This window comes from Canis lupus, chromosome 27, assembly GCF_003254725.2.
Source record: "Canis lupus dingo isolate Sandy chromosome 27, ASM325472v2, whole genome shotgun sequence".
NCBI classification, from domain to species: domain Eukaryota; kingdom Metazoa; phylum Chordata; class Mammalia; order Carnivora; family Canidae; genus Canis; species Canis lupus.
In genome coordinates, this window is record NC_064269.1 from 33,519,342 (window position 1) to 33,542,100 (window position 22,759).

At 40.7% G+C, this 22,759-nt stretch overlaps 1 protein-coding gene across 3 annotated transcripts in view; it reads right to left on the minus strand.

The window, feature by feature from the left end:
• The window catches only part of FAM234B (family with sequence similarity 234 member B), a 34,978-nt gene that overhangs the window by 6,436 nt on the left and 5,783 nt on the right, over positions 1–22,759 (minus strand). For all 3 annotated transcript variants that reach the window (XR_007406364.1, XM_025455147.3, XM_035707024.2), the window contains exons 2-10: positions 17,854–18,252; positions 14,693–14,791; positions 11,959–12,147; positions 10,801–10,931; positions 6,653–6,800; positions 6,147–6,288; positions 4,267–4,410; positions 4,011–4,092; positions 944–1,099 (exon numbers count right to left, since the gene is read on the minus strand). Coding sequence is in view for 2 of the 3 variants with exons in the window: in XM_025455147.3 (XP_025310932.1) it covers positions 944–1,099; positions 4,011–4,092; positions 4,267–4,410; positions 6,147–6,288; positions 6,653–6,800; positions 10,801–10,931; positions 11,959–12,147; positions 14,693–14,791; positions 17,854–18,252 (1,490 nt within the window). In the remaining variant the exon portion in view is untranslated. The remainder of the gene's footprint in view (positions 1–943; positions 1,100–4,010; positions 4,093–4,266; positions 4,411–6,146; positions 6,289–6,652; positions 6,801–10,800; positions 10,932–11,958; positions 12,148–14,692; positions 14,792–17,853; positions 18,253–22,759) is intronic.

A 22,759-nucleotide genomic window follows, 5' to 3' on the forward strand; every position in this document is an offset into this window, starting at 1 on the left:
TGTTAGGGCATGGGCCAAATTAAGACTATCATCTGGATTCTGATCTGGTCCTCAAAATGAGGGAACAGATTAGCATCTTCAATGATGGATAAGGAACATAGGCTCAAAAAAGTTAGGTGGCTTGTCCAAGAGTGCATAGTTGATGAATTCAGGATTCTAAGTCCTTCTGTGTCCCCCCAGCATCGGGGGACCATCTGGCTTCTCCTCTAGAGCACAAGCACCGTTTCTAGTCTATCCTTATGTCCCTACGGAGAACATGGTGCCTGGCTCATAGCAGGTGCTGGTTAAGATATGTTTCATTGAACCAACTCAGGGTAGGCCTTACCAAAAACTCCCAGGCACCTATTATAGATGGTGCCCTGCCTCATCAACCCCATTAAAATACTTCAGTATAGCATTTAAGACTTTCTAAAATCTACCTTCTGGGCATTGGACCTTCTTTCCCATAATTCCCCCCAGGTGAACTTTCAACCTCAGCCTCGTCAATGTCCTCTCCAATTGCTTGACCATCCCTGCCTGCCCCACATCATTTCTATAGACTCAATTTATTCACCTTGAAGCCCAGTCTTATCCACTGTGAAACTTTCTCTGCCCATTCCAGACCAGTCAGTTACTTCTCTTTGACTATAGCACACATCTGGAAATTGTACCTCACATCTTGAGAGGGCTTATCTTTCATCTAGACTCCCATTGTTGGCAGCCAGTACCCAGGGGCTGCTGTCAGCTTTCACAATGCTGGGCTGAAAGGCAAGGCCAGGGCAAGCAGAGCTCAGGAGGAAGCAGCTTCCAGCCTCGCCTACTCAGGTGTCACTGGGTTTCACCCATACCCACTTGGAAGCGTGGGTGCTCTACTAGCCCCTCCGTCAGTCCCGCAGAGCAGTTGTCATCTCAACAAGTGACATAAGGACCCCCACACCACCCATGCCCCCCAAGGCTAACTCACAGAACTGGGAGATACAGTGGACATCCCTTCAGCCCAGAAGAGGAAGACAGATTTCTGGTCTGAAGTAACTGCTGAGGTGGTTGGCGTCTCTTTCATGTGACAAGGAACGCTGTAACTCCAGGTAATGGAGCCCAAGTCCCCGTCCACCACCATCATCTGCAAAGAGGAGACAGTGAGTAGAGCCCACCTTAAGAAAGGTAGCAGGTTGGGGCGCCTGGGTGGCTCAGTCAGTTCGGCGACAGACTCTTGATTTCGGCTTAGGTCATAACCTCAGGGTTGTGAGATGGAGCCCCACATTGGGCTCTGTACCAGGCATGGAGCCTGCTCTCTCCCTCTCCATCTGTCCCTCCCCAACTCTGTCTCTTAAAAACAAAAACAAAAAAAGGCAGCAGGCCAAGAAAACACACAAAAGAATGAAAACCCACATATATTAATAGGTTGAGCTTATTACATGTGAACAAACTGGGCATTCAGAGGGCATTAAATAGTGACGAGGGACCAGATCTGGTTTTCTGCGGCCCTTGTCCCCATTTCATAGAGTTTAAAGGACTGCCAATTTCTCAAACAGGAAGGAACATTATAAATCATCCAATCCAGTTCTCATTCCACAGAGGAGAGAATGGCGGCTCAGGGACAGGATGGAAGTCATATTGTTCAGTGTCTATGGCTGTTGTTGTGCAGAGGGAGCAGCCCTTTGGAGGGCAGGAGCTGTAACTAGCTGCCCACAGCAGTGCCTCTGGCCTGCTCCTTCCCTCTCACAATGCATCCCCTGCTAAGGGAACAGTGACCCCATGGATGCAGGTCCTATGTGCTGTGCTACAAGCTTTATGGGTTTGACTCCTGGGTGTTACACACATGGAGCTCAGCCCCAGTGTGGTCTCAAATTCAAAAGTGCACATCGAAACAGGCAAACTAAGAGAAAATTTACTCCTCAGATGCATCTCTCACAGATTATGAAGGGGACTGAGCTCATAATCCCTGGCAGCATGTCTCCTTTTCACCCCAAATACATCGTATCTCACAGTTTTACAGAGCCTCTCCTTGGCCAAAATGCACAAGAAACTCCCCTCCCACCCTAGCCCATCTTAAGGGCCCCTCTCCTTAGTGTCTGTTCTTTGGAAAGAGGAAGGACGGCACCTCTGTCGACTACCACTTCCCTATTCTTCCAGCCTCTGGGTCCCACCCCTCTACGTCCATGCTTAGACTCAACTGGCACAAAAGGTCCTGGCACCGCCTGGAGAGACAAACTCCCCTGAGCCAGCAGTTCAAGATTCCCTTTGGTGGTCTTGGGAGAAAAGCCTTGAGGCACCACACTAAAAAATACCATCCAGTCACATATATTTAACTGTCATGAGAACCCTATGAAGACAAGTGATATTATTACCTCTGCTTTATAGATGTAGAAATATGCAGTTAGGTGAAATTATGTAATTTGGCCAAGGTCACCAATAAGGAGTGGAGCCAAGATTAAATTCCAGGTCCAAACCCTCAGCACCTCAGCTCTTAATCAAGCTAGATATACCCCCCTCCCTTTAATCCTGCTGGGAATGCCAATGAGAATTCCAGTCACTATCTGAAATTCTTTTGAAACACAATCAGATATTGCTTCTTTCCTCTACAGCACTGCTGAGAGACTCTCCCTGAAGTGATGCTTTTATCATTGGAGCTGTCCTCTGCTCATGTCCAAATAACCTTACTGCCTCCAATATGTCTCCTAAATTCTGCAGCCTTCCTTTCAGAGCCTTCCATAAGCTAAGCTCACTTGGATCTCTCTGGCAGAAAACCCCTCAGCTTCTTTTTATATATCAATCCAGCAAACCACTTCTCTGCTTTCATAATTTGAACATGTAGCCCGCAACATGAAGCACCTCTTGACTCCCCTGACTCTATCTGCTCTCCTTGCCCCTGTGGCATTGTGTGGACCTCCCTTACAGCATTAACCATGACGTGGTAGAGCCGTGTGCATAAAGGCACTCCAGTGACTGTGAACTATACAAGACCAGGACCTTGTCGTCACTAATGCTGTGTCTCCAAAGACATCTGTACATCTGACATGCAACTTGGCAGACGTTAGAAGCAATGATTGTCAAGTTTGCTCACAGGGAACAGTGTGCAATATACAATACATATTTTACAGTGAAGATAAACCAAAAAGCTAGGTCAATTATAAAAAAGAAATTTTAAAAACTCTAATTCTTCCTATAATAAGAATGCCTGGGTGGCTCAGTCAGTTAAGCATCCACCTCTTGATTTCGGCTCAGACTGTGACCTCAGGGTTCTGAGATCAAGCCCCAGTTCAGCTCCACACTGGATACAGTCTGCTTAAGATCCTCCCTCCCCATCTCCCTTTGCCCCTCCCCGCTACTCGTGTGCATGCATGCACACTCTCTCTAAAATAAATTAATAAATTAAAAAAAAGACTGAAAACTGTGTATCCAATCATTGTATCTTCATAGTATGCAACCTCACATAAAATCAGAAAAATAAATAAATACATACATACATACATACATACGTACCTTCTATCTATCAGAAAGACTTCTTCTGTGTCCCTGGAACACACAATACCATTCTGTCTCTGGGCCTCTGGTGTCAGTGTTCCTGACCCAACATGCCTTCCCACTCACTCCTCCTCACATAAATATAATTCAGCTTTCGAGTTCCTGCTCATCATCTTTCCCTCCTTTATTAAGTCTTCCATAACAACCCAGCCACCCCAGATATCCTGCCTTCTCTGAAATCTTAGGAAGATATGTACTGAAGTACTAAGTTTATTTATGCCTGCCTTTCCCCACCAGGACACTTCAGAAGGCTTCTATTGCCTAACTGTAAGTTAAGAATTCAAAAGAGTGAATGCACATACAGGAAGGTTAGCTGGAAAAGCTTCCAATGCTATAGGTTTTAGCACTAAATGGTGAGTTCTCATTTTATCCATCAGCTAGACTCTGAGTTCTCTGAAGGAAGGGATATTTTAGGTTCTTTTTGTTTCTCATGGTGCCTAGTGTGTGGCAGACACAACAAAGACACTTTACAAGTGTTTTAATTGATTTGAGTCCCAAAGTTTTACCTTTTTCATCCCAACTCCATCCTGTATCTGGAGGAAGAAGTCTAAGGTCTGATCATCAGTGAAATATCCGGGAGTAGGCTGGCTGCAAATGAGAACAAAAGTGCTCAGTATCGAAGCAGAAGGAGAGGAAAACAGGATATTCTATCTCTCTTTCTTTTCCTGCATTATCCTAAATATCAAGAAATTCTTCTGGGCAATTTTTAAACATGGGAAAGCAGATCAAAAGAGTACCCGTTAGAAGGAACACACTGCAAACCTGTGCAGGCTATGCAGGCTTAATGTCCAGGAACGTGTAAGATTTTGCCCCCGAAGCAGGACAAGCCCTTGTCTGGTTGTAATCAGGAGGTTGCTGCAGTTGGAATCAGGTGCCTTCACCATCTGGAGTAGCTCAACACCATCACTGAATTAAACAAGATCCCAACGGTTAGTCTCCAGTTTGGATGAGATTCCAGATCCACACCCACCTCCAAGGTTTGGGCTCTTTCTCTTGGGGTACATATTCGTATATACTCTCATATTCATCTCCCACCATTATCTTATTGGGGGGGGGGCACTCGGTAAAGCAAGAAAGAAAACCTGCTCTCTAAAATGAGATTCATGAAAGTTCAAAAGAAAGTCTCCAGAGAAGTGCTGCAGAGCCATATCCCTCACACTGGATACTCTGGGAAAGATAACAGAGCCAAGGATAACGACAGGGAAGGTGGGTGGAGACCTGGACAGGAGGCCTGAAGCTGTCGCTAAGCTGGGACAGCAACTCATGCTCTACACTGCATTCAATTATTCTTTTTCTGGACAACTGGGACCATTCTATTTAACACCTGCCAAATTCACTGAAACAATGTGATACTGTCTGAGAAAATGCTAGAAAATGATTTGAAACTTCTGATAGAAAAGAATGAAGACAATCACTATATAAGCCTAGGGTTAAATGGGTAAAATCCACTGCATGTGACAAACGACATGCTTTTGATTAAGAAATAAACAAGTGGGATGCCTGGGTGGCTCAGTGGTTGAGTGTCTGTCTTTGGCTCAGGGCATGGTCCCAGAATTGAGTTCCACACCAGGCTCCCCACAGGGAGCCTGCTTCTTTCTCTGCCTGTGTCTCTCTCCATGTCTCTCATGAATAAAGAAATAAAATCTTAAAAAACAACAAAATAAAATAAACAAGAATAAAAAATAAGATTTCATGGATGCTAGCCCTGTTCCTGCCAAAATGATTCTTCAAATAAGAGAAAAACACAGAAAAAGAGTAGGGCAGATACTTCTGCCTGCTTTTACAAGCAGGTATTTTACATAAATCTCTCTCCCTGCCTGAAGGTCTCCCCATCTCAGCCTGTCCTGCTCTGACTCAGAACGCAAAACAAATATCCTTCTTTGCAATCCATGTGCAGAGTGATCACAAATCTTGATCACCAACACACAGCTATCAGCACATTATGTTACCAAGAAAACAATGTTTCTAATTCACCAGATCAGAAGTTGGTATATTCAATGGAATATTACTCAGCCATTAGAAAGGACAAATACCCACCATTTGCTTCAACGTGGATGGAACTGGAGGGTATTATGCTGAGTAAAGTAAGTCAATCGGAGAAGGACAAACGGTGTATGTTCTCATTCATTTGGGGAATATAAATAACAGTGAAAGGGAATATACGGGAAGGGAGAAGAAAAAGACTCCTAACTCGGGGAAACGAACTAGGGGTGGTGGAAGGGGAGGAGGCCGGGGGGTGGGGGTGAATGGGTGACAGGCACTGAGGGGGGCACTTGACGGGATGAGCACTGGGTGTTATTCTGTATGTTGGTAAATTGAACACCAATAAAAAATTAATTTATTTAAAAAAAGAATATTAAAATCTGTGAGAAACTATGATAGAAAAATGTAACCATTTTAAGATAATGTTTGCTGACTGGATATGAAAATAACTATTCTTCCCAAGTTTCAACTTTCTAGATTGAATAAATAGATTTCATTATATTAAAAAAAAAAAAGAAGTTGGTATATTAAGGCTAGTACTGTTTCCCCCCAAACCTCCTCCGCTCCCTTATTCACCAGCCCAATCAAACTTGGAGACTCTACGGCACGTAAGATTTCAGGAGACTGAATTGTGTGACAAGGTCAGACATCTGCCCTACCTGTAAATGTCAATGAGCTCAGACAGGTTGATGGATCTTCGCTTCTCCCATTCTGGCTCTTCTATCTGCAGAGAAGGTGGTAAGCTGTCTCGGTTTTGGGCCTGAACAAAAATGTCCCGCAGGGCGACAGCTTGGATATTTCCTAGCACCACAGGAAGAACCAACACTGAGAAGCTGAATTTACTAGAAATCTCCCAAGGTGAGGATCTGAGTGAGAGACACAGAGCCTGATCAGATGGGTATCATAGAGTCCATTCAGACTGATCCAATACGGACTGGGGAAGGGATGAAGCAGATGCTGGACAAAGAGGCTTCTCCTTGTAGAAGGTAGCTGGAGAAAGCAGAGTTAATAACTGGCAATGGGTAGGGGAGAGTGAGGGGCCCCTGGGACAGGAGGTGGCAAAAGAGCTGGTGTCAGCAATTCCCAAGCTTTCACTCTGTCTCAAAAGAGAGGCCTACCACACACACAGATGAAGAACAGCAGCAAAACTAGCTTTGCTTCTTACCAAAGCCAAACAGGATGTAGACAGCCCCATTTGTGGTGACATAAACCTGAGGTCCAATCAGATTCCCCACTCCCACGATGTTGTACTTCACAGGTCGGCCCACTGGACTCCCTGTCCGGCCAGACACCAGCAGAAAGCACAGATCTGGCTGAAGAAGTGAAAAGAGAGTCAACAGATGCCATATCGTTTCCTAATCAAGTAAGTTTCTCCAGAAGTCACTGCTTTCTGATTAGTTAAGGGTTCAGGAACACTTCTCAAAGTTGGAAAGCACAAAGCTAAACCTGCTTCAATTTTTTCCCTGGAAAATGGAAGAAAATGAAGCCAACATTCCTAATCCCTTGGCAGATATGTGCAAAAAGCATCTTTTTGGTAACCCAGGCAATTTCTCTGAAGCACACAGAACTCTAGCTGAGAGCTAACTACAGAACCGCTGACTCCCTGGTCTCTACTCTCATACCCAGAAATCCCCAGTTATATTCAGTCCCAACTAAAATCAATACAGAATAAAATAAAATAAAATAAAATAAAATAAAATAAAATAAAATAAAATAAAATAAAATAAAATAAAATAAAATAAAATAAAATAAAATAAAATAAAATAAAATAAAATAAAATAAAATAAAATAAAATAAAATAAAATAAAATATAAAATAAAATAAAATAAAATAAAAAAATAAAATAAAATAAAATAAAATAAAAAAATAAAATAAAATAAAATAAATACAGGCAGTCTTTCCCATCATAACATAACATGTTTAGCCTGACCACTATCAACCTTACTCTCAAGCAGAGATCAGCAAACCTGTCCTGTGAAGAGTCAAATGGTAAACACTGTAGGTTTTGCAAGCCAGATGATTTCTGAAGCAACTAGTCGACCGCCATAGTGTGAAAGCAGCCATGGATAATAATAAATGAATAGGCATGACTGTGCTCCAAAAAAGCTTTATTTACAAAAACAAGCAGTGGCCCAAATTTGGCCTACAGGTCAGTTTGCCAACCTCTGCTCTAGAGGGTTTTCTTTTAGAAATAGAGTCATTAGTTGGGAAATATAAGAACTGTGGTAACATCCTGATTTCAGTAAAGCTTTCGACAAAGTTTACCATCATGAATTCTTTTGGACAAGATAAAAAGATACATTTTCCAGTGTACCCAGAGTGAAAGTCAATACCAATTCAGAGGGAGGTTTTTGTGGAATATCACAACACTCTACTATTGTCTCATTCCTACTAATCATTCTTAACAAAGACTTGAATGAATAGCTTATCTCAAGCTTATCACAAAGCTGAAAGGGATAGCTAATATGCTGTATGACAATCTCAAAATTCAAAGAAGTTTTAGGCTTGGAAGAGGAGTCAAAATCTGAAAGAAGAAATGGGGCCATTAATTAATTAATTAAAAGGTGTGGGTGCTTTAAATGATTATAAACAAAAACTAAATCTTAGAAAGGCTATCACAATCTTCCACGGCATTAACAGAAATATAAAGCCTATGTCAAAGTAACAATTTCCTTACATTGATATAACTAGTTATATCACAAATAGAATACTGTTTTCAGATAATGGGTACATTTTAAAAGAGATCTGGATAAAAACGGAGTGCAAAGGGGAAAAAGAGCAAGAGAGATCTAGACTTCATGCTACATAGGGGACAGTATAAGAAATTGGGAGTATTTAGCCTTGCGAGTAGCAGGTTTAGTGGGATGAGGCTAAGGCTAATGGACTTTTATGTAAAAAGAGGATTAGATTCATTCAAAGTAGCTGAAGTGGAAACAGTGAGTAGAAGCTATGAGAAAGCAGAATTCTCACCAATGACAGAAAATTCTAGACCTGACCAAAAATAAAATGAACTATCTTACAAATCAGTGACATTCCCATTAGCCTGAGTACTCAAGGAGAGTACGGTTGCCAATGTGTCTGGAATACTGTACCAGAGATTATAACAGTGTGAGAGTGTTAACCACATGGTTTTTGAGGTCCTTCTCACTAATGTTCTAGACCAGATCAGTTTCTCTAACCTCAAACCAGGTCTGGCTGTCCCAAGCCCACCTCACTTAAAACTCAGATCTAAGAATGTAATTACTCTAAGTTATAGACCTAATATGTTCTATTCCTTCAGAAGAGATAGCCTTCCATACTGTAGCTTAGAGTAAACCAGAGCTAGGTTCCCCAAGTTCTTTGTTGTTAGCATTAGAGGTCAAAAAGGTCAGTATAAAGGTGAGGCTACTGCTCTAAACCCATCGCTTCTCTAAGATTTTTCTAGTACTACCACTTTTCAGACAGAAAGGGGACTATTCATTTCTCTATACTATGTGAAAATAAGTAAATTCTGTGAGGCAAGTTGGATAGTATACTTTTTTGCTGTTTAGTTAGGACCAAAAAAAAAAAAAAAAAAAAAGGCATGGAGTAGGCAATAAGCCAATTCCTCCACAGAGGCTGCCTCATTGTGGAGGGTCCATAAAAGCCTGAACCTCTAGTCTATCAACCACCACTGGCTAAGAAGCCAACTAGAGTATGAAGACCAAGATTTTTAAACTTGCTCAGGATATATAAACTTGTTCAATTTCTTATTATGCCTCTGCTAACCATACTTCATTAAACTCTTAAAAACAAACTCCCCATATTTTCCACTTTGGGACCTTCAGATAATCACTCCCTGATGGACATAGTTACTGAAATTTTCCCTAGACCTGGTCTCTTTATTCACAATGACTGGAATAAAAAAGGATTATATAAATAAAGGTTTTTGGTTCAATCTACTTTGAGATCAACTAGCTAGTGGAAGGAAAACTAACAGAAAACACCTTAACACTAACTAGACTTCAGAAATGTACCTTCCTTCTTTGTTCTCATCTTATAAAGTATATCACCAGATGTACTAGAGCAGTGCACCTCAAAACCTATGATTGGGGAAGCACTTTCAGTTCATTTATGGTGCTCTTGGCAGAAAATTATAAAACACTGATTTCGTTCTATTCTAAATAATTTTACTTGCAGCTTTTAAAACTCTACCCCATGTACATGGATTGCAAAAATCACAACAGCAAACACAAGGTCTCTTAAATAAGTTATCAAATAAAGCAAAATGATCTACATCCACATTTTTCCACAAATATTATTTGCTGATTATTCAATTCTTTCATCCACAAGCAAACTCACATAGGAAGTCTAAGAAAAAGTCTTAAGGGAACTTTGACACAAGCTCAAAGAAAAGTGTTAGGAGTAAAAACTTAAAACTGAGATAAATCTGGTCACTAATATATTCTTTCCTGTGATTCAGGAAGGAAAATTACTATTATTTTATCCATGCACAGAATAACAAGTTCCAGTACACTGGAGCTCCAGAAAGCATAATCAAGGACCATAATTTAAGGACCAGCGTACTAGGTTCAAAGACTGTACTGTCACAGCCTGTGTTAGAATTAGTCTTTCTTAGGTCATTGTTGTTATTACCTATTCAGCTTGTAATGTTGTCTATATATATATTTTATGAACTGTCTTTATTGTTCTATATAAAAGTCAAGTATACATAACAATACACACATAGTAAAAAAATAAAATAAGGCACTTCAAATATGTTAGCTCCAACTTTAACAACAACCCTGTAAGTAGATATAACATTCCCATGTCCAGGGCTTGGATGGATTCCATGGCTTGCCCAAGGCCACAGAGCTACAGTAGAGCAGGAATTTAAACACAGACCTATCTGGCTCCAAAGCTCCACTATGCCATAATCAATGGGAACATAATGAGACTGCCAGGAAAATGAGTTCATGATGGCAATTTATTCATTAAATCTCCCAAAGAGGCGCCTGGGTGGCTCAGTTGGGCGCCTGAATGGCTCAGTTGGTTGCGCATCTTCCTTCAGCTCAGGTCATACTCTCAGGGTCCTAGGATCAAGTTCTGCATCGGGCTCCCTGCTCAGCGGGGAGTTTGCTTCTCCCTCTACCCCTCCCTATTTGTCTGTCTCTGTCTCATGCTTGCTCTCTAATAAGTAAATAAAGTATTAAAAAAATAATCTCCAAAAGAGAATTTGCTTAAACCTAAGCCCTTGTAAAAAGGTTTCAAGCAGCATCTATAATAATAACTAGGAACTGACTGAAGTTGAAGCAATTCCTATGAGAAACAGAGACCATTTAACATGGAGCATACCTGCAATTCCCCAATGGCCAGAATGACAAGATCTCTAACGCCATCTTCATCCAAGTCCGGCAGCACCACCCCTGGGGCAGCCAGGGTACCATTGGATAAATAGTTTGGGTTTAAAGTCCAAATGGCTTTCCCTAGGGAAGGACAAATAGGCTGATAACAATTACAGTTTTCGGCCTCTGGAAAAGGTAGATGCAATGCTCCTAGTTCAGAAAAGAGAAACTCAATGGACAAATGACAATAACTCCTTACCTTTTCTTTTAGTTTTTAACTTACTGGGGACGAAGGGAGCTGAAATCCTCAAGTGTCTAATTAATAAACCCATGTGGTAACTTCACACCTAAGTTTTTTAAATAAAATGGAGGTGCTGAAGTCTCTCCAAGAATGAGGAGCCCACTTGTCTGGGGCAGAGGAACTGATTTGTTAGAGATTATTACAATTATGAAGGAACCAGCCAGGGGAGCCAACCAGACCAACTCTCTCTCCTTCTACATGTTTATATAAGCAGGAAAATCATAGGAAGTCTTTAAAATGACTTCAGTTCTGGAGTTAACTCACATTTCAATTTTTTTTTTCACTCAGAATTACCCCACTACCAAACTCCAATCTCTAAAACTGGGAAGGTTATTATGTATTCAGCTCCGGTCAAGTCCAAAGTGTTAACAAGCAGTACATTTATGGTGTTGTCAGGGGCCTTCATTATATTTGATTCTTTTTCATTCCTCATATCATGGATGTCTATATATAATAAGAAGTTAAAAGGCCAAGTCAACACATATCAACAAATCTTAGTTTCTTCCCGGACCCTTTTTAAGTGGTTAATCACCAAGTTTACACATGAACCCCATTTATATCAAATATGAAGAACCAAAGCTCTGCTTCTTTTGTACAGAGTGAGAGGACTACTTAGAAACCAAAAGCTTCAGGGTAGTTTCTGTTTGGGTAACTCAGTTTAGCCCCATCCTATCACCAAACAGGTTTAACTGTAGATCTATTACTCAACCTATTCAAATCCTCTCTGTTTACCTTAATATCCACCTTCCAAAACAGTAAAATCAGATTTTCCACCATGTGAGAGTGGAAAGGTCCCTTCCATATAAGATTGCTCTGATCCAAGACTATGGCTCACTGGAGCAGAGACTTTCATGTAATGATCTTTACCTGATGTCGCATTGAATGCACTGAACATCTTATGCGTCCCTGTCACAAGGCAGATGGTTTCAGCCACGTTTCCTGGCATCAGATCCAAACATGTAATATCTCGGGCCTCCTCGGGGAGGGGACTCGACCAGAGTGTGCTGCCATTCATCCCCGAAAGGCACACAAGAATGGCAGCTGGCTTTGAGACACCTAAAAGCACACAAGAGACACAAGAAAGGAAAAGAGGCAGAGAAGATACACAGTACAGGTGAGCAGGAGGCCAGAAAACCAAAAGTAAATGGTGCTAAGGCAGCAAGTCGCACCTGTGTATTCCACAGCCTCCCATATTCCTGATACCAAGTCTGAACAACGGAGTACCTATCATACCTGCTCAACACATTTCTCAGGTTAGAGGAGATGCTGTGGATGTCCTGAATGCCACCTTGTGTGCATCTTACACATCTTTCCCAGCACACTTGGTTACCTGTCACCTCGGCTCCCACTAAATAGTCCTGTCCTAAAGGATAAAGACTATCACACTGATTTCTGTATCCTAGTGCAAACAAAGCACCTAGCATATTCAGCAACCAATCATTTGCTGAAAAAAAGACAGGAGCAAAATCCAGAATATGGGAAAGTCACTGTTGAGAACCAAAAAAAAAAAAAAAAATCAAGAGAGGCATGCTCAGAAAAGTGAAACTGATCTAGAACATCTACAGAGCAGGGAGCAAAGAAATACCTGAATTCTAATCATTGCTAGCAAGTGCTCCCTGAAAGCAGAAAAAATAAATATTTTGAAAATAAACCTGAGGATTACAACTTAGCAGTGATCAGTAGGTCTAGAGTCCCATGGAATCAGGTAATACAGCCTCAGTATTTTTCCAAGAATGTCTGGGAAGACCAAGGACACGAACTCCAGAGACAGTCTATCAGCTACACCATTTGGATCCCAGTTCTACCACTTATCAGGTGTGGAACTTTGAGCAAGTTCCTTAACCTCCCTATGTCTCAGTTTCCTCATCTGCAAATGAAGGATAATAAAATTAGTCTACCCCACAGGATTATGTTGAGGTATAAATTCATTTGTAACATATGTACTTACACTAGTGCATAGCATACAGGAAGTACCATATGCTAGCTCTATTATTTTTATAATCTGTAACCAAATCAGGCTGGTCCATATTGTGTCCAAAATCATGGCCTTGTCCTATGAGTTCTCATACATAGCAAACTGTGTCAAATACTAAATGACTAAAAAAAAAACAAAAAACCTCCAAATCTAAAAGTGGATGGGGAAATTTTTTACTTCAAAGGCTAATCAAAGGCAGAAAAAAAAATGTAATTAATTTTCAATCATATAAAACTAATTAAAGTCAAAAACCAACCTTCTAAGCTGAAGGCCTCTCTGTATCCATTTCTAAATTGCTTCCACATATTACACAAGACTCAGAAAGGTATTTCTAATAACATCAGAGAAGCAGGCAGCCTAGAATTCTCTGAAACATACCTAGATGTTTATCCCAGGGCCTGGAGGATTAAAAAGTTGTGATTGGAAAAAAAAAAAAAAAGTTGTGATGAGGGTATCCTCAGCCTCAAACCAGAGTTACTGTATCAGTTTACAGATTGTAAGGTTGAATCTACTTTAATGGATGCAGCATGACAAACTGGAAGACCCCATGTACCTATGTTGAAAATGCAACCTTTTTTTTTTTTGCAGTTGATGTATATCAACACACTCAATTAGGTTAAGTTATATAGGTCTAATAAGAGATAATTTATAAAGATGTGGTCAGGGTGTAGAAAAATCATGAGGATAGTATAGTCTGTGAGAACTGTAATCACTCCTAGGCCCAAAGAGATAGGAGAGGAACCAATTTTTGGAATCTAGAAAAAGAAAGTCCTAATAAGACCACCTTAAGAGAGGATGTGACTATGATCAAGGATGTAGCCAGCCTGAGGTCACTAGTGGGGAGGTAGCCAAGGGAATAAAAACCCTCTCCTCACTCTCTTCCTTTCCTCCAATTTCTTGCCTGTGCTCCCTACTGGCCAAACCTAACTGGAAGTTGGAGGTAAGGGAGACTGTTGACAAAATGAATACTGGCCAACCTTCCAAAGCAGACAGAGGATGGAGAACAGAGAGAGAGGAGTAAACAGAAGGAGTAAAAAGAAAGTACCTGGCCACCAGTATGTATAAAAATATTTAAAAACATGAACATGAAGCTTTCTACTGGGGATGGGAAGGTAGGATTGTGTCAACACTTCCTATAATTGAAGAAGCAATGGAAAATTGGATGGGAAAAACTCAAGAACCCTAAGAACCAATGCTATTCATAACAAGTGTGTGGACGAGTCACTTCTCTGGATCTCTATTTCTTCACAGGACTGGTAACCACAAAAGTTCCTTCCAGCTACAAATCTCAAATATTTTATTTGACAGAGAGAGAAATAGAGTGAGTGAGAGAGCACAAGGGGGAGAGGTAGGACTTGAGATCATGACCTGAGCCAAAGGCAGACACTTAACCACTGAGCCATCCAAGTGCCCCTCTCCATTATTTCTTCAAATGAACTTTACTTACATGCAGGAGCTTACTGATAAAGTTTGTCACGTATGACAGACCCATGATAACTATTCACTCCAGATCCCTTTCTACAGTGCCCTTCAAGAGACAACTCTGATGTTTTCTCTTAGCTCACAGCCCCTCCAATCAATAAGCTTCTCCTGTAGCAGCCTCTAAAAGACATGTATGTCTCTTACCGATTGCACTCCCATTCCTTGAAGCTACAAAGGAGAGAAGTACATCACGCAGGCCATCTCCATTCACATCAGCCAATTCCAATGGAGACAGGTCCCCACCTGATAAACACATAAAAAAAAAAAAAAAAGCTTGAATTAAGTCACCACAAACCAGTTCTCTGCTCTGGGTTAGAAAGGGAAGAGACACATAGCACAGCTAGCAGCTCTATAAAAACCAGGCAGACTCCCAGTTCCTAAATAAGAACATATACACAATTTCCTCTGCCTGTTCCTCTAAGTACACGTAAATTCCCTGCATATTAGAGAGAAAAAAAACTTAAGACTATTCTAGAAGGTGGAGAGAAGGTAGACTGGCCAGGGATTAGAGCCTAAAGATGACAAGGTGATGACTCCCCTGGGTTTTCTTTTGGCCTCATTATGTCCCAGACAAGGTGCTACAGAAGCTGGCAACCCAGAAATGCCAACAGGTACAGCCCAAAAAAGGCCCAAGAAAAGTTGACTCCCCTAGCCAAAGGTCCAAAAAAGGAACACTACAGCAAGACAGAAAGGTTTTAGATGATAAATGTTCTACTCCAACCAAACACCACACAGATAGAACTATGGCCCCACCCCTACTCCCATAACAAAGGCTAAATAGGAGCCTAGATTTCTACCCTTGCCCAGCTATAAAACAGGGTACCCCTCCACCTCTCAACCAAGGTCATGTCAGAGAAGGCCAGGTGGGGAGTCAGGACTTTCATCCCCGCCTAGGGCCCTCTACACATAAGGGAGCCTAGAATTCCACCCCACCCAGCAGTAATGATGCAGCCCCCACCCCCACTAGACTAGTGGTAGCAGAGGCCTGGCAGTGAGCCCAGACTTCCAGCCTGGGCAGTGACAAGGTAAACAGTGCTATCCTGCCCCTCAACAGTGTAGAGTCAGAGGATGCCTGCCAAATTTGGAGAGAACTCATAAGAGGCTGGTGGGAGTAGCTGGTATAACCACTATGGACAATAATTTAACATAAACTACTAGGACCTATGACACACACGCTATGACCTAGCAATACCAGTTGTAATTTAACGCCCTAGAGAAATTCTTATACACTGCATCATAAGAACCTTAACAGTATTATTTATTTTTTTAAAAACAGAAGCTACCTAAATGTTTATCAACAGTAAAATGGATCAATAAATCATGGGATATTCATATCATGGGAAATGAGACAGTGGTAAAAAGGAATAAACTCTAGTCACAGTGCATCAATCTTGACGAATCTCAAAAAATACTTTTAAAAACATGCTAAACAAAAAGCAAGTCACAGAAGACTGCTTAATTAAATTTATATAAAATTCAAAGCAGGCAAAATTATTTTACCATATGGTAAAACTTCAACAAAAAGTAAAGAAATAATGACACAAAATTCAGGACAGTAGAACTCTGGCAGGAAGAGGTGGCTTTGGCGAGGAGGGACACATGGGGGTTTCAAAGGTCTTTATAATGGCCTATTTCTTTTTTTTCTTTAAGATTTATTTATTTGAGAGAGAGAGAGAGGGAGGGAGAGTGAGAGGGAAGGACAGAGGGAGAGAGAAGTCCTGAAACAGACTCCCCAGTGAGCATGGGGCCCAACACAGGGCTCAATCCCATGACCCTGAGATCATGACCTAAGCTGAAATCAAGAGCCTGATGCTTAACCCACTGTGCTACCCAAGTACCCCAATGTCCTATTCCTTAAACTAAGTGGTGGATATGTTAACAATTTGTTCCTAGTCTTTATATCATATACAAATATAAGAGCTCACTGAGAGCCATCAAAAAAGGAAGGAAGAGAGGGAGACATATACTATGTCATGGGAACATATCATAAGTCACATCTACTTAGTTTCACCTTGAGAGAAACTAACAGTGAGAACCCAGAACTCATCAGAAGCTAAATCAACTAGGATCAGGGGAGCGTCAGAGGTAAATCAAGATGATGTTGGGGTCTGGGAGGACTATAGGGGAGGGACGATTTCTCCTCTACCCCCTTCGGGTTTCTAGCTAGGACGGATAACGAGATAACTGATTAATAATACAGATTAACAAGAGGGAAGCATGCAAAGTTTATTTAATGAGATTCCCTAAGTCCACAGGAGCCCCCACAGAAAGATAAAGGCCTGGAGCAGAAGTGGTGAGGCCTCAGTGCTTCTGTACCTGTTGAACGATGAGCGGCAGCCCTGAAAAGTGAACCAATGGGTTGCAAGGAGACTACAGGAAGATGAGTTATTTTAACAAGGTCTGTTTTAACAGATTCCCCTCGGCCTCAACTCCCAGTCTCTGTTGATAAGAATGTTTCTGTCCTCCTGGTATTGGAGGGCATCTTGCACATGGGAGTTTCATCTCCTGCTTCCAGGAAGAATTAAAGGTCAAGGTCAGAGTGCCCTTCCTGAATCTGCTGTTATTCATGTGCCTTCGACTCAAACAATGTGCCAAAGTGACATATTTTCAGGTGTTATGTTCTGAACCCCTTCACCCCGATGAAGTTTATAAAAAACAAAACTGGTCGGCACTGACATCGGAGATGGAATCCCCATTCTTGGACCAGAGCAAGCATTCTAAAGAAACCTGCTCCAGAATGAGACAAAATAGTTAGAACTACTTGGGTGGCACCACCCCAATCATTAGGAGCAAGAAACAAAACTTACTGCAAGAAAGCAAGTCATTTTTTTTTTACTTGAAAAGAAATTATTTTAAAATTCAAACTGGCCAGGCTCCTATAATCGACAAATGCTTGAAGGTCCTACAAAAGCCCTGGCCTCTGGTCTGGCCAGGACTTGAGCCCTACTTTTCTCAGTAAACAGCCTGTCCCACAGCTTTGCTCTCCCATAATACAGTGTTGGCGGCAGTGCAGGGACCCAGCAAACCAATGTTCCTTCTTTCCTGCATCTAATTAAGCCCAACGCCAATAGAAACACAACAGAGCAGTGATCTTCCCAAGTTTCTGGAGCTGTATCAATCTATCTTTTTGTTTTATTTCCAATCTTAACCTCCTACCCACCTCCACACACAGGAAAGAGATGCTATACAACACACATATATTTGTAAAAACCTGGAGGGAATTTTCAACATAATCAGAAGTTTTACAAGATTACATGTAAACATAAGGTTTTTACAGAATTAGGGAGAGAAATCCTGCAACTCACCTCCCTGGGGGCTCAGGTGGTGGCTCCAAGTGCTGTGCAGATCTCTAGGGGGACAGGGGATCAGGAAAGCACATACGAGCACCAGGATCATGGAGATGACCAAAGTTAGCAGAAAGACAGATGTGCGCACGTAAGACACGATGGAAGAGGTTGCCTTTTGCTCCAGGCCTCCAAGGGGCTCCGAGGGGTACCCCTCTGTGGTGACCTCCGAAAGATGTGGCTTTGCAGCCCCCACGGCCTCAGCATCTGAGTCAGGCTCTGGCACTTCTCCCAGAGGGCTCTTTCCATTTTTAACCCCTCCATTCTTCTGCTGCAAGTTGAGCACAAGATCATCCTCGCTCTCGTCACTATCAGCCTGTGTAAGGGGATCGTACTCCCCTAGGTCTGGGCTCTTTTTCCCTGAAACACAGAAAAGACACAGTGTCAGGGCAAACTAGGAAGGAGAAACCATTACCAACTACATGGCAACTGTGGACACCTAAAAGAACACACAGAAACAAAACAAATTACGTTTTATAAGTTTTAGATCTTGATGGCCATGGGTAAGGAAAAGAGTGAGAGGAAAAACAAAATCAGTGTTCTAGAATTATTGCTTTCGTGAGCTTAAGAAAATTAGATACCTTTTTAGTTTGGAAAAAAAAAAAAGTGCCTCTCTTAATTTGTGTGAATCTCACTAATGAAAAAGACATGGCTCTTATATCAACCTTCCATATGCCTAATGGGCATGTTTCCTTTGATTTTTCTTAGATCTGTGATGTTCCAATCTTTCCTGGAACTTGCCTAAACCTTAGAATAGTTGTTCTCTATACACTGCTTCTCACAGTTGGATATTTGTGGCTTCTCAATTGTCTCCATGGAAATAACTTAGAAAGTTGAACACTAAACATTACCTGGAGACTTCTTACTAAAAACTCACTTCTGAGCTTCCTATGATTCTAATGCCCTGTCAGTACATGTTTCAGTAAACAGTGTTTACCTTTAAAAATGCTATCCTAAGTATTCTAGGAGGGGAGGGATCAAGCAGGAAGGCAGAGGTAAAGGACTTGTCTCAAAGCTGGCTTACACAACCAGCACCCTGTTTTTACTTAAACACACTTATTTAGGGTGGCTAAGAAGTGAAGATTACAGGAGAACTTAAGCACACCTCCTCCCAAGCCTATCCTTGGCTCTCTCTGCCAGTGACTGAATAATCTTGTGCCTTTTGTTCATGCTATAACCAAGCAAAAACCAAGAAAAAATTTCTGGTTTTGGAAATTATATGGTAAGCAATACTAATATAAACTATATTATTAAATCTTTTATTATGCAGAAATATAAAAAATAAAGCACAACCCAACTAATTAAAAAGGAAAAAAGAAGAATTCTTGATGTCAATCTCTGCCTCTAGTCACTGTTATCTTGGTGATATCACTTCATATATTATGCCTTGTTTACTCAAGACATAAAATGAAGCAATAAAACACTATATGGAAACTAATATGGGAAGTAAAATCTTTAGTGTAAAGCTTCATGCTGGGTACATAGAAAGTCAATAGATACATAATTAAAAATAAATATTACACAGAAATATTTTATAACATTAAGTATTTTACAAAAAAAAAACAGAAGGTACTGAGAAAATTGGCATTCTATTAACTAGAAATTTCTATGTATTTTCCCTTTCAAAGCTATTCATTTTATTCAAAAAATATTGGATTTGATTTTTAAAGGCACAAATTGTAAGAAGGTAGTCCAATTATTAGGAATTTAATTCAAAATAGTACTTCCAGGATATGCCGTAAAATCAGTACAGGTTCAAGCTAAGCTCCTATATTTTATATATCTACTCTATGAACCAAATTATTTTATTAATTAGGATACACTGCTCTCTAACTGCCCATATAACTTTAGTTATAATAATTTGCAAACACAACCCCAGACTGCTGTAATAATATTAATCATAACATTTTTTTAAGTTTTTTTAACTAAAAGGATTAACTGATAGGATCAAAACTGTGGTATATACATCCAGTGGAATATTATCCAGCCTTAAAAAGTAAAGAAATTCTAACTACATGCCACGAGATATTATGCTAAGTGAAATAATCCAATCACAAGAAGAAAAATACTACATGATTCTTATATAACATTTTTATCCAGACTAGTCAAAATCATAGATACAAAATAGAATGTGGCTTCCGGAGCCTGAGGGTAGGGGTAAATGGAGAGTTGTTATTATTTAATAGGTACAGGTTTCCCTCACTATCCAAAAGTAGGGCATTCCTATCAAACTCCTCCTAAGCTAATATAGTATTATAAAGCAAAGAAGCAAATTAATTTACATGGAAAAATTTTTGAGCTTTCCCAGATCCAAGCAATAACCTCTCCCAGGCCTTTCTGATACCTCAGGACACATCTTGCTAATGGATGCACAGAATAAATGGAGATAAAACACAGATGCTCACAGACACAGTTTGAGGCTCTGGCGGCTTGAAGCTGAGATGCTGAGTGTGGCTCCGGGGCCAGGAGCTGGGCAGGGCCTCACTGCTGAGGCCTGGGGGGGTAGGCGGTGAGCACTATCTGTAGGAGGACTTGATGCAAAACAAACGCTGAATGCTATTTTCGCTTTTTGCCATTTTTCATAAAAGCAAAAATCCTCTTCTGATTTCTTTAGGTTAGCAAAAACAGGTCCTAATGTAGGTCTTTCATACAAGTGAAGTGACATAATGCAAAGTATCAAAAGGCAGGGGCTATCTTTTAGAGTTTCAACTTTGCAAAATGAAAAAGTACTGGAAACTGGTTGCACAACAATGTGAATACCTTTAACGATATTAAACTGTACATTTAAAAATAATTAAGATGGTAAATTTTATGTGTATTTTACCACAATTTTAAAATTTTTACATTAAAAAAAAAAAAGAATATATCTGAGAAAGAGGAAAACGTAGATGGCTGCCCCAAATCTCTGGGTATGAGGAGGCTGAAGATCACATAATCAAACACCCACCAAGTAGTCACTTAGCATACACCTGAACATAAGCAGAATGAGGGAATTCACAGCTCTCCAATCCAGAAAGCAGTCCCATACACTGATTTAAGAAACTATTTCTGGAGGACACCTGGATGGCTCAGTGGTTGAGCCTCTGCCTTTAGCTCAGGTCATGATCCTGGGGTCCTGGAATCGAGTCCCACATCAGGCTCCCCTTAGGGAGCCTGCTTCTCCCTCTGCATATGTCTCTGCCTTTCTCTCTGTCTCTCTCATGAATAAATAAAATCTTCTTAAAAAAATCTATTTCTGGGCATTTGCCAATTATCTGTTCTACCTAGTTCTAATTTCTGGATCTCTCCTCCACATGCAAGTCCTTCAAAACTTGAAGATACCAATCATAAGAAACATATGCTATGGTATTTAAGAATTTAAGTCTTTACAAGCAGACAAAGAGTCAAATCTTGGCTCCATCTCTTATTAACCATGTGACCTCAATTAAATTTGGCTTTAGTAAGCCTAATTCTTCCCATTTCTGAAATAGGATAATTATTTTTCCTACCTCACTGATTGTTTTTGAGGATTAAATAAGAAAACATGCATGGTCTTTAGTTTCTGGCTTACAGAGGCACTCAATAAATTTCAGCTTCTAGGAGTGCCTGGGTGGTTCAGTCAATTGAGCAAATGACTTTTGATTTCAGCTCAGGTCATGATCTCAGGGTTGTAAATTCGAGCCCCATGTCCAGCTCCACAATGGGCATGCAGCCTGCTTGGGATTCTCTCTCTCCCTCTCCTTCTGCCCCTCCTAACCCCCTGCTCTTGCACTCTCTAAAATAAATAAATTTCAGCTTCTGTTACTATTGTTAGCACTATTTCTCCCAATTGCCCACCCATCCTTCTCTTCTCCAGGTTAAATGTTTCCACCTCTTTCAACTCATTACTGGAAGAAGCATTTTTTTCACATATTCTCGACAGACATCCTCACAGACATCCTCGACATCCTGTTCACTCTTCTCTGGACACAATATGATATGTCATTGCTTCTTAAAGTATAGTTCTTAGAACTGGATACAATCCCCAGGGTGCAGTCTGATCAGGGCAGGGGAGGGCAGAACTGTGCCCTCCCTAGAACAGAGGGTATACTACAATTCAAGATCTGTGACCCAATATCTTGCCAGCTTCCTTGGCAGTCACACCACACAACTGATTCAATTTGAACTCCCAAGTATTTTCTACACACACTCAAGCCATCTTATGTAACTGTACAATTGAATTTTTAGCATCAAGTGAAAAATTTAGCATAGATACTTTAAATTCAATCTTACTAGTCAGCTGCCACCTTGCAACAACCACACCAGTCTAAAACAAAGTAAAATAATTACTAAAATACTGGCTAACAAAAGTTTAAAGAAAATGCATTTTTATGATATCACACATGATCACAGGCAGAGAACTTGGCTGCATATGCTACAGAAACTAGTAAAATCTTTACTAAATCTAATTTTTGGTAAAATCTTTACTAAAAATAATTTGTAGGGGTGCCTGGGTGGCTCAGTTGATTAAGAATCTGACTCCTGATTTTGTCTCAGGTCATGATCCTAGGGTCCTGTGACCTAATCCTGCATCGGGCTGGGTTCCATGCTCAGCAGGCAGGCTGCTTGAAATTCTGTTCTCTCCCTCTCCCCTTGCCCACCCCCCACTCTCTTTCTCTCTTTCTCTAAAATAAATAAAGCTTTTAAAAAAAAAAAGATTATCTGCTTCCAGTTGATGATGGCAAAGGAAGGCATTTCTGTCAGTGTCTTTCCTAAAAACTAGGGAGAGGAGGTAATAAAAATAGGAAAAAAAAAGAAAAAGAGCCACATTCTGAAACTACAATTAATGGAAAATTACTGTCAAATGCAGCAAAACTTGTACCCAATTGAAGAAGCACAGTTAAGAGTG